Raw genomic sequence first — 12,647 nt, forward strand, 5'->3', positions numbered from 1 at the left:
AATTTCTAGCCGTTTAAATAACATTTGTGTCCAAATTTAATAATAGTCTTCGCATATTTCAAAAATTATTCCGCTTAAAAGATGTTCCTCAAAGTTTAGAATTTATTTTTTCATGAGCTTCGCTTGTTTTGTGGAATAACCGACGTCTGCATTTCCGCCATTGCAATTCATTGTCACTTCATTCCTCAACTGCATTGCATTTCATGCCTTGTGCTAAAGCTGGGGCTGAACTTCCTACTTCACTCGTCTGCAGTTTAAAAGCGCAATCACTTTTCATGCAACTCCACATTTACTTCGAGGATTTTTGCGGTGGTTCCGTTCTATAATCGCAAATAAATGTTCGCTTGTTGCATATAGCACTACGCTGGAAACGTACCGCGGCCATACCGACCAAGTGCTGACTGCGCTTATGGCTGACAGCTCGATGTATCTCAACGCTACTTAACATGACAGCGGAAAATGTTCTGTAATTTAGCAGTCTTTTTACTGCTTTAATATTGAAGCGCACACTTTTTCAAAAATAATCACAATAATTCCGTCGATCCCCCATACCAACCAGCAAATTCCTAGAGTTCTCCATTACGTTTCTCCGTTACGTATCAACTAGCAAGTTACAATGTTTTATTTTTACACTGCAAGTGATAAATTATAATAATATTTTCTTGTTTTAACAGCGTGCAATTTATCATATCCTGCTGGAGTGTGTTGCATACTTCTTGGCGCTTACGCCAAGCCAAATGCTTGCTCATGCAATTGAAATTGTTAATTCGTCTATATAGTGGTGCTGGTGGATGTGCGGGTTGATATGAGAAATTAAGTATGTGCTTAAAGCAATGCTCTGCACATGGGCCTACTAGTCCATGGTTTTTTAGAAGATTTATGTTTGCTGCATTTCCAAAGCATTTATTTTAAAGCGTTATTTTAAGCGTTTTTGAATTTATAAGATTAAAATGTCTTTTAAATTGCTCAAAAAGTTTTGCATTTTTTTAAATTTTTTCTTATTATTTTATATGATTTTAAAAAAAAAAAATTTTATTAATAAATTGTAAAAGTTTGTTGTTGTGATTTACTACTATTCAAAATACATCAGAAACTTTTGTTTCCATATATCATTTCGACTTTGCCTTTAGGTGTGATCTCTTGCACGGCACAAAAAGCTCACAGTATTAAATCCTTTCAAAATCACTTTCGATGACTTTTTCATACATAACTGAAAATAGCTAGCCTATAACTTGACGAATGTTGATTTTTAAAGCTTCAAGAGTTGGAGGATTAACTATAACAAAACAAAATGTATTGTTGAGCTATTTTATTGAAACAATATATTTTTCATATTTATATCATCAATTCAAAGTTTCTTAGTAAAGAAAATTCTTTGTCAAAAGTTGTTATCTAAACGTTGGTAATTGGGGACATCCACACACATTCTACAGTCTGTATTTTAATCTGATAAACCTTAAACTAAATAAAGGGAGTCTTGAACGATATTCTCATTTAGCATATTTTACTGATAAACATGTGGAGCCAAGTTTAAAGAACAAAATTACTGGCGAACAGAAAAAACTGTTCAGTTTCTGTTTTATATCAGCATAATGTATTAATTGTAATCCATCAAAAATATTAACATTTTGTTTATATTAGTGTTCATTTGAGAACTACACTTTTAATTCATGCCAAGAAAAATGAACTCTACTTCGATGATTCAAAAAGAGACTATATGTTTGTGTTTGATGAGGTTTCAAAAACTAGGTTTCATACATCATTAGAAACCAAGCGTTGACGAATTTTAGTAGCATTAAATAAGGTCTAAGAACTTAAAACTTCAGACATTTGAAATAATTCTCTTAACCGCTGTGTAGATTATCATTTTTGAATGTCATTCAATTCGCGCTCTCTTTTACTCAAATTTATTCTAGTGACGAAACTTAAACATGCTTACATTCAAGGATTGTCATTTAAGCAAAATTTTTTAAGAATAACGGTGTTTGCGCACGCTGTAAGTGTTTAATATAGCCACGAAAAAATATGCTCTTGAATAATGAATGCAAGTTTTTGGATGATAGACTATCGTTCACATGTTGGGAAGAAGCTGAATGATGTGCTCACCAAAATTTTGTTGAGCACGGCAACATGTTGGTTGCATATCAGTCAAAAATGATAGTTTGACCCGCACTTTGAGTAACGAATAGCTTTGGCCTTTTTCTCAGCGACAATTAATGCAAGATTGTGAATAAAAGTAAAGGATTTTCAAGAAAATATTAAACTTTTTTTTTCGAATACACATAAGAATGTAAAAACCTTTAACATTTTATAAATATATGACATCTATATTGTCTTGATAATATTAACATCTATATGCAGTATATAAAAGGCTGCATATTGAAATCTTGGGTACTGGTTTTAATTTGACTACCAGATGAAAAATACATTTAATCCAACTGATTTCAAACTCAGTTTTCTATTTAATGTGAATAGATGCAGCTCAAATTCTGTAACTTAAGCAAATAATTTCTTATTTTTTGTAAATGAAAAAAATTCGAGTGAATATTTCGTTTATCTGAACGTATGTAATAAGCATTCAGTACAACAAGTGCATTTAATTCTCCTAGAAATTTTCATTACATCCTTAGTTTTTTCAATTAAATAAAATTAAATATAAAGCAAAGAAAAACAGAGAATGAATAATTCTGTAAGAGAAATTGGTAACCAAAAATAAATAGGGAACATGGAAAGTAATGGTGAGTGTTCGGCATAAATGGCTGCTCGAGCTTCATATCAAATGCCCTGCAGAATTTTCTACGCCAAATGATGAAAAATATTTTTCATTTCTAAGGAAAATCTATGAAATTAAAATTTAATTAAAAATCTCTTGGTATTTTGAAAAGCATGTGCTTTGAAAACATAACTAACAAGATAATATAAAATATTAATGCAAACTAAATAGAATTTTAATTATTTTTATCCAACACTTATTCAACGACACTAGCGTTTAAGGTCTTTGTTATCTAAAATTATGAAAAGAATTTTTTTAATTATAACTACAATTTATTATTAACACTAAAAGTAATGTTTACTGAAAATATTTAGGATCATGTACTTTATATATTAAACCAGTTGACTTTTGAACCTTAAGGCCTTGTGAATATGGAATGCTCAACGCTTCATAACTCTGTGACTTTTAAGAGCTAGAGAAAATTGAACAATATTAATTACTTCAGTAAAAATCATCTTACATGTGTTGTCCTCTTTGGATTCCAATGGGGAAGTGATCACGAAACAATTATGAATTGCTGATAAGGGATGGCCTCAGCTGTTACCTCTAGCTTCTCCTTCTTAAATTTTCAGCCTCCACCTGCACGTAGTGGACCTGCTTAGCCTAGGAACCTTGTCTATGATTAGGTACCCAACTCCAGTAGTCGACAAGGTAGGCGAAAGAGGAGTACTGAAAGTCCACTATATGCGCCAGTTAGATGTGCTGTGGGATACGACGGCGGATAATGAGCTTAAAAAAAGTCAACGGCAGCGTCAACGGATAAGATACTATTGTTTTTACTCAAAAAACGGTATACTACCAACTTATGCTCCAATAGGAGTGATAGTTTAACGTACATCTGTATATTTGTATTCAATAAGGAATTACAAAAAAATTTTAAAAAATTTAATCTCTTCAAATGGACTTATGTCTGTTGATATACTCTCCGCACAAATAATGACGTTGTTAATTCATAAATAATTTACAAAATTAAAAATAAAAATTAATTCACAAGTAAACGTTAGTTAAGTATTTTACACAGTTTACTTTAATGAATTTTATGCGTACTTAAAAAATCCTGTAGTACACAAAACAACATCATTGCTGTTGCAAATTTGTTAATTTTTTTTGTAGATATATTTTATTTTCGTAATTATTACTTTTCAGTATTTTATGCTCCGTCACAAAGCTCAGTCACAAAGAGAAGAATAATAACATAAAACCAACAGCAACAATAACTCAATAGCTATAGCATAAGTTATATATCTTATCAAAAATATATAAATGTCTGCCCAGACGACTATCGCAATATTCTGCAACTAATATTCTGATATGATTAAAAGAATACTACAAAAAGTAATTAAACATCGAAATCCATTCGAGCGAATGAGTTGTGATAACCTTTCGATAATCCAGGAATAATATTCAGCGAAGAACTTATCTCAACCCGCTTTAGATGAAGATGAAGTGGAAATAATAATTCACAAACTAAAAAATAATAACACAAATGATACTTCATTTACGGCAGTGGCAGACCTTCTTATAAGCAATGGTATAGTACTTTAAACTGAACTATATGAAATATAGTAACATACTGATTCTAATCAGCACATATTGTTATATATATGTAATAATAATTGTATAAAATATTAAAAATATTTCATATCAGCGAGTAAGACAAAATACAAAGAAAATATTTGGAGACAATATTGATTGTCCAATATTGGCAAAAGAGGAAAGAAAACCAACCGTCGCTCTATTAATTTTGCTCTTTAGTCTAATGTTGCTCTACGCTTTTAGAGAAACCGTTCCCAGACGTAGGATATATTTTATCAGTTCATTTCCTGTCGAAGTAACGATAGTAGAGAAAAATATCACGTTATCAAAAGAAGAAAGCTTTCAGGGCAATGAAAAAGAAGCATTTGTAGCTAGAAAGCGAGAAAAAAACATAATCTGCAAAATCTATACATAGGATACTATGGACTAGCTAGCTGAAATCTGCACTTCGATGAGTAGAACACGAAAACATCAAGAAAATATTAATGGTTATCGGCAGATTCTAAATAATGCTTCAGATGATATATAATAAAAATTCTTACTTTGAGAGCTTCCATATAAAATGATGTCAAATTGGAGGCGAGTCTGTTAATTACGAATCACATTACAGTATTATAACTGCTTACGTAGTTATAAATTATTCACATTAATTATCAAATTCGTTAAATATATCAAGAGCGATTGAACTCTTGATGTATATAAGAGTCCCTTGAAGTAGAAGAGCGAGTAACATTCCTTCACGTGAACAGTGCAATGAAAATAAATAATCTATCAAAAGGTTGATGCCAAATGTTAGTGGAATAACAGATCTGAATGCATAATCATTGAAGACGATGTTCTAGTACTAGATATTCCCACCATTCACTTATTGTAAACCATTTCAATCGATGTCTTAAAGTATATTCTTTTTTTAATGAAACTCATAATATAAAGGTCAAAATTATCTGATCTTTGTTGGACGTTGAATAAAATATAAAAATATAAGTAGATGTGACATTTACTCTTAGAGTCAAACGACACAGAAGTTAAGCAATAAATTACTATGCTGAGATATATAGTAGATATGAGTTTAAATCGATTCAAATCCAATACCCCTAATTCCTACTCAATATTTCTTCATGCAAATTTTACTTTGCTGCTTATTAAGTTATTGGCAGATATGGCAAAAGTATTATATAGCATATCATATAACTTTTCCATTTCCATAAGGAAAATTTTTCATTTTTCTTGTTGCTTGAATCGAAATACATTTGTTTTGTGTACCTGAAATGGAACTTGTGTACATAAAGCAACTTGTGTAAGGACCACTGCATTGAACAGCACCCAAACGGATAAGGAGTAATGCCCTTTGGCTAAAACATGTACTTTATTAAAATGATATGTTCAAAACATAATTAAAACATCAACCATCAAACCTTCGTATATTTATTGTAATAAAAATAGTTTTATCAACTGTTAAGAGAATTTATCAAAAACATTCCCTCCAGCAAAATTTTGCGTGCTTTTCACAGTCAATTCAAATCATAAAAAAAAAAGCATCTGACCATTCCAGTAATGTTATGGGAGTGAATGCATGTGAATGAAGTATCCTTGCAGTAATGTACTTATAAAGAAAAAAGGAAAATTAAATGCTATTAAAATGGAAATAATAAAAAATTAAAAATATAAATAAATTGGTTATTGAAAATGCAATTTATCTGATATCAATGAATCTATTGGTATGCAATTTTAAAAAATCGCGAAAGCTGTGAAAATGAGTATTTATAAGCCGAACTGTATTAACATCATATCTCTCAAGCAATAATTGTGCTTCATTCCATTACTTTTTTTTTCTTAGCACAGTCGCAGATACAATGAAATTGGTTTAACGCAATCTTACAAAACGCAGCGACAGCTACAAGTGAATACTGGTATATAAATGGTGTTAAAATTTAATTATAAAATTTAATTATAAATCCTACGGAATGCTAAAATATAAAATAAATATATGTCCCACGCACGAGTTCTAATGCCGTCACAGTCGTAAGGACCTTAAAGCTGATATCCGAGCACCGCTACCGAAAACCACTTCCACTGAGCAAAACTTCAAGAAAATTATTGTCCAGGGTCAACAGTCAAAAAAAAATTAGGTATGGATGTAATCTCTAGAGACGTAAGAATATTCTTCATTCAGAAGAGCCAACCATTCAAACAATGCCAACCATTTTCTTTAATTAAGAGGGAATTATTTGCAGTGAACTTATCCGAAAAGATTGGATGGTGAACGCAGGATATTATTTATGAGTTTTACAATAAGCTCGGTTGAGAACACGATATATTTAGATGTCAATAGCTAGATAGTAGGCTTTCATTGCACTATAATGTACTATGTTTTGTAAATTCTTGACCAATTATCAAATGTATTAACCTGATGTGATTGATAAAAATTAATCGAGTCGAAACCATTCTGGTAATCTAAATGGCTTTAGTAGACATACATAAAGTACTTCCGACCTATGAGTATAAAAGTGTTAGGAAGCATTATGTTGTACATGTCCAGTACTGCATTTTTCTTCTAGGCTGCACATATTTTATATTATTTATAAATGATAGTGAGAAAAATTTAATAAGTTATGATATTATGTATCTTGTAAGGATGGAAATTTTGTAATAATTTCCAACCTACATAAATTTAGTAACACCACCACTTTGAACAAAATACGTGAAGTAATCTGTAATTAGGAGAAAACATTTCAATAATAAATACAAAAGGTATATAAATAAAAATAACCATATAACATACCTTCATTATTTTTCCACATAAATTTATTTAAATTAATAAATAATAATTTATTTATAAATTATTTATTATTTTATTTATAAATAATTCGACTATAAAATAAAACCACGAGCACCGCCGCTTTTTATAAAAATGTAAACAAACATTTACAAACGTCAAAAATGTCAGAATGCAATTCGCTGCAAAAAGATGCACAAGGGAGCTTTTGTGCAAAAGTGTTAAATGCAGTAAGTTCAACTAAGATCAACTCTAAGCTTTGTGTACTTTACACAAAAAGTTCAAGAGAAATGCATATAAAATAAGGCGCAATTTTCTAAGAATTTAGTGAGTCTTGTATGATCACTCGGTGGCATTGTATGTCAAAATATAAAATAAATAAATATAAAAAATATTGTCTGACACAGTGGCGGTTTTAAGCCTAGTTGTATAAATTACTAAAATATATATATAATTGTGTACAAGTGCATGGGCGGTTTTAAGTCAAGACACTTGGACACTATTGTATAGATATTCTATAACCGAACAAGGAAATATATTTTTTTATATATACACTAACCCCTCTGTCCCACACAGGTACGCATTGAGCAAGTAATTATACGAAGATACAAACCACGGAACCAGATTAGAGATCACCGAGCTCCAAAGGAACAACCTCCAGATACAGCAGAATACCAGGAAATAATCTCAAGTTTCTCAAGTTTAAGCACGTTTAATGAATTTACTTTGTTTTTTTAAAATACTATGTCATTGAATTGTACACATTAGTAATCTCAAGTTTACATAATTACGTTTAACTAAATTCCTTTTTTTTTTAAATACTATTTTCATGAATTAATAATATTTTAAATAAATCTACATTTAAAATTTAACACACAATCTTTTATTTGAGAAGTCCTGTCTCCGCGAATATAAATTTATTGTAGCGACCCCCTGGAAAAGACTGAGGATACCCCAGCATAAATTATAACGAAACGGGAAAATCCGTGTCGTTACAATTGGCGCCCGAGCAGGGACAGACAGACTTCTCAAACTTAAAACGAAGTAATATCCACGTTACAATGGCACAGGCAAACATGATTATAAGATAAAATCTAGATACTCTCGCTCATAGTTCAATTCAAGCCAGTTCAACAGAGAAACATACAAGACGTTCGCATAAGCAGCACATCATGGCCTTATCGTATGCTCAAAGCGTGGAGCGGATACGAAAATGGTCTGTAAAGTACAATGGAGGAATAGATCCAATAGATTTTGTGGAAAGTATAGAAGAGGTAGCAGACCTTGACGACATCAACGTGAATTTAGTTCCCAGGATGATGCCCATACTGCTTGAAGACAAAGCACTGATGTGGTACCGCAACAACAATAAGCATTGGAACCTTTGGTCAAGCTTCAAGATGGACTTTCTAAAATTTTTCCTTTCACATAGGTATTTCGACAGATTAGAAGACGAGGTGCGAGCACGAGTTCAGAAGGAACATGAAAGTTTTAAAGATTATGTACTGGAAATCAAATATCTTATGCGACACACAGGCATGAACCAAGATTCGCAATTGGAGCGAATATACCGAAATATGCGCACAGAGTACCAAATGTACATCAAACGTCGAGACTTTTCGAGTTTAACAGAATTAACAATACTAGCAGATGACTTCGAAGAACTTCGCGCAGAACAGGATAAAGCGAGTCGAGGCAGTGTTCGACAGGAAGTGATAGTTCGTCGCATAGAAGTTGAACATCCACAAATGATGGTATTAAAAAATACAGTGAGACACGTACCTACCACGCCGATACAGGACAAAGTTATTTCCAGTTCAAATTCAGAGTCACCTATTCTCAACCAGCAGAGAAGTAATCAGCAACGCAACCAGCCGACAGCTAAGCAAGTAACTGCACGAATCATACAAGATCAAGATATATTTCAAAATCAAATGTACCCAGTATCAACTCAGCAGAATATCCAACATGTCATGCCAGTTAAAGAAAATCTAAAATTATTCAATCGGAACCAAGTCGCAGAAGTTCAACAAATGCTGCAAATCCAACCATGCGAACCAAAGCAAGAATCACAAACTATTAGGTCCATCAGAGGAAATTCCCAGATACAAGAAACACAACGACAAGTAAATCCAAAACTTACAAAGAAGAATCCCGAAGTATTTAAGCCAGCACGAGTTACACCAGATCAGGAAATATTTCAAAGTCAAACGAAGCAAGTATCAGTACACCAAACACCGCAACATGTCACGTCGTTCAAAGAAAACTTAAAAGCGTTTAACCAAGACCAAGCCACAGAATTTAAACGAATGCTCCACATCCAAGCGTGCAAACCACAGCAAGATTCAAGACCCAACAAGCAAAATCCCAAAGTATATAAACAACAGCAAGTCATTCCAAATCATCAAATATTACAAGTTCAAACACAGAAAGTACAACGACAGAAAGAATCAAGCGTAATCAAAGCGCAAAAACAAAAGATTCAACGGCACAAAGATCCAAGTCCTAGCAAGAAAAATTCACAGGTAGGTAATCAACCAGAAAGAATCAATCCAGCGAGGAATCACCATATAACACAAGTTAAAATTCAAGATACACAAGGATACGTAGAACAACAGCAAGTTCAAGATAATGAAACACAAAAAGGTCAACGAAAGGTTACTGTAATCGAAGATCATACCAGACGAGTTCGATTGACTCAAGAAAGCCCAAGTCCGACACAATCATGGCAACAAGTTTTAATTAAACACGATAGTCAACGAAAGCAAGAGTCACAAGAAGGAAAAGATGATTCCACACGTCCAAAGGATAAGATAGACAATCCTCTGATACAAGTACAGGAAATAAGTCTAGGAATTCCAAAACTATTCAGCACCCAAAAACTGCAGAAGCCGATGAATAACTTAGGTGTACTTCAGCAGAAGGACTATGATCTTGTTAGCATACACCAAGATAAATTTTTCAAAATATTCAAGAGCCCAAAGAAACGGCACAGAAATCATGCAGGCAGATAGTGGAAAATTAATTTTCCTCGGAGAAGGAGGGAAATGTAAGGATGGAAATTTTGTAATAATTTCCAACCTACATAAATTTAGTAACACCACCACTTTGAACAAAATACGTGAAGTAATCTGTAATTAGGAGAAAACATTTCAATAATAAATACAAAAGGTATATAAATAAAAATAACCATATAACATACCTTCATTATTTTTCCACATAAATTTATTTAAATTAATAAATAATAATTTATTTATAAATTATTTATTATTTTATTTATAAATAATTCGACTATAAAATAAAACCACGAGCACCGCCGCTTTTTATAAAAATGTAAACAAACATTTACAAACGTCAAAAATGTCAGAATGCAATTCGCTGCAAAAAGATGCACAAGGGAGCTTTTGTGCAAAAGTGTTAAATGCAGTAAGTTCAACTAAGATCAACTCTAAGCTTTGTGTACTTTACACAAAAAGTTCAAGAGAAATGCATATAAAATAAGGCGCAATTTTCTAAGAATTTAGTGAGTCTTGTATGATCACTCGGTGGCATTGTATGTCAAAATATAAAATAAATAAATATAAAAAATATTGTCTGACACAGTGGCGGTTTTAAGCCGAGTTGTATAAATTACTAAAATATATATATAATTGTGTACAAGTGCATGGGCGGTTTTAAGTCAAGACACTTGGACACTATTGTATAGATATTCTATAACCGAACAAGGAAATATATTTTTTTATATATACACTAACCCTTCTGTCCCACACAGGTACGCATTGAGCAAGTAATCATACGAAGATACAAACCACGGAACCAGATTAGAGATCACCGAGCTCCAAAGGAACAACCTCCAGATACAGCAGAATACCAGGAAATAATCTCAAGTTTCTCAAGTTTAAGCACGTTTAATGAATTTACTTTGTTTTTTTAAAATACTATGTCATTGAATTGTACACATTAGTAATCTCAAGTTTACATAATTACGTTTAACTAAATTCCTTTTTTTTTTAAATACTATTTTCATGAATTAATAATATTTTAAATAAATCTACATTTAAAATTTAACACACAATCTTTTATTTGAGAAGTCCTGTCTCCGCGAATATAAATTTATTGTAGCGACCCCCTGGAAAAGACTGAGAATACCCCAGCATAAATTATAACGAAACGGGAAAATCCGTGTCGTTACAATCTTAATACATAAACAATTAAAAGTAATATTGGAAAAGTACACCATTTTGATTTTTTATTAAAACTTTATTGTAATATAAATAAAAAAAAATAACTTTTAATTTTAATGCAGTAAAGACCTCGACGATAAACTAATAAAAAAGTCAAAACAAATAAATAAAAATAGAAACTAGAACAACAATTAAAATATATAATATCAATCAGTTTCTAAAAATAAATTCTGCAGATTTAGCTCAATCTCCTCCATTTCGTCTAGTGGACGTAAAATCAAAAGCATTTTCTCGACAGATTTGCCTCTCAAGACTTCAGCCATAGCTTTGCATGATAATTTTGACAGTTCACTTATATCCAGAAAATCTGCAGCCAGGATAACTTTACGCAAACAATTTAAGTCGTCACATCCTGCGATTTTCATACTTTTTATGGCTTTGTTTCTTTCCGGTTTTTCACTTATTAAACATTTCACGTAAAACCATTTCTTTATGATACCGAAGGTCTCCGTATCTATATTATACAAATGCAATTCATGGTTATTGTCATCCGTCAACCACATGCAATCACTAACGACTTCGCTCGTTTGTATATACTTTCTTTCGATTTCTATTACTCCATCGGTCAGTCTAACTGTTATTTCCTCATTATCGTCATTGTCCTCATTGTCCTTGTTGGCGATATGGCGTTGCTAAAACACAAAAAAAAATTAAAAAATACAATTTCGTTAAGAAAGAAAATTACTGGAAAGGTAGAATCCATGGTGCTATCCATTTTGAATTGTGCGTTTAAAACCAAAGAGATTAAAGAGATGAAAGAGAGCGGAAACAATTTTTGTGTGCAGTAAAGATTGTAAAGTAAAGAGAAGAATTGAACTTATTTTTATTTATTTGATTATATAGCTTTTAAGCAAGTTTTTAAAAAAAGTTTTTAAAAAAAACTGACATGAAAATCAAATCAGCATTAAATATTTTTAAATTTATAATCATAATAGTCCACTTCTGGACTCTCAGGAAAATATGCTGATTTGAGGTCCATCATCAACTAAAAGACAAATGCTTATGATTTCTTAGCCTAGTTAATGCCTAGTGTGGGGTAGAGATAAGCCCCTCAGCCATTATAGAGTAAAATTGTGTAAGAGCACTAACTCAAGAAGAAGAATCAAGAAGAGTAAATGATATGTATATCATTTTTACTTAATATGGGGTTAAACCATGAAATCCAGAATATATAAAAAATCCAATTCTGTTGGAAACCACTCTTTTGTTATTGTCTCTTATTTTGATGCAAGCTCATCGCGGATAAAGCAATGTCCAGAACTCATGTTGTACTAACTGAAATACTCAATATGTTGCAGAGTAAGTCACATTCGACTGT

At 31.8% G+C, this 12,647-nt stretch overlaps 1 protein-coding gene across 1 annotated transcript; it reads right to left on the minus strand.

Moving 5' to 3' along the window:
• Positions 1 to 11,437: 11,437 nt before the first annotated feature.
• Positions 11,438 to 12,158, minus strand: LOC119687806. The gene is made up of 2 exons (XM_038102293.1): positions 12,015 to 12,158; positions 11,438 to 11,961 (listed from the first exon to the last, which is right to left on the minus strand). The coding sequence occupies exons 1-2, from the start codon at positions 12,042 to 12,044 to the stop codon at positions 11,476 to 11,478; spliced, it is 516 nt and encodes a 171-aa protein (XP_037958221.1). The 5' UTR covers positions 12,045 to 12,158; the 3' UTR covers positions 11,438 to 11,475.
• Positions 12,159 to 12,647: the final 489 nt, after the last annotated feature.

The sequence above is a fragment of the Teleopsis dalmanni genome, chromosome X (assembly GCF_002237135.1).
Source record: "Teleopsis dalmanni isolate 2A chromosome X, ASM223713v2, whole genome shotgun sequence".
In the NCBI taxonomy this organism is placed as follows: Eukaryota; Metazoa; Arthropoda; class Insecta; order Diptera; family Diopsidae; genus Teleopsis; species Teleopsis dalmanni.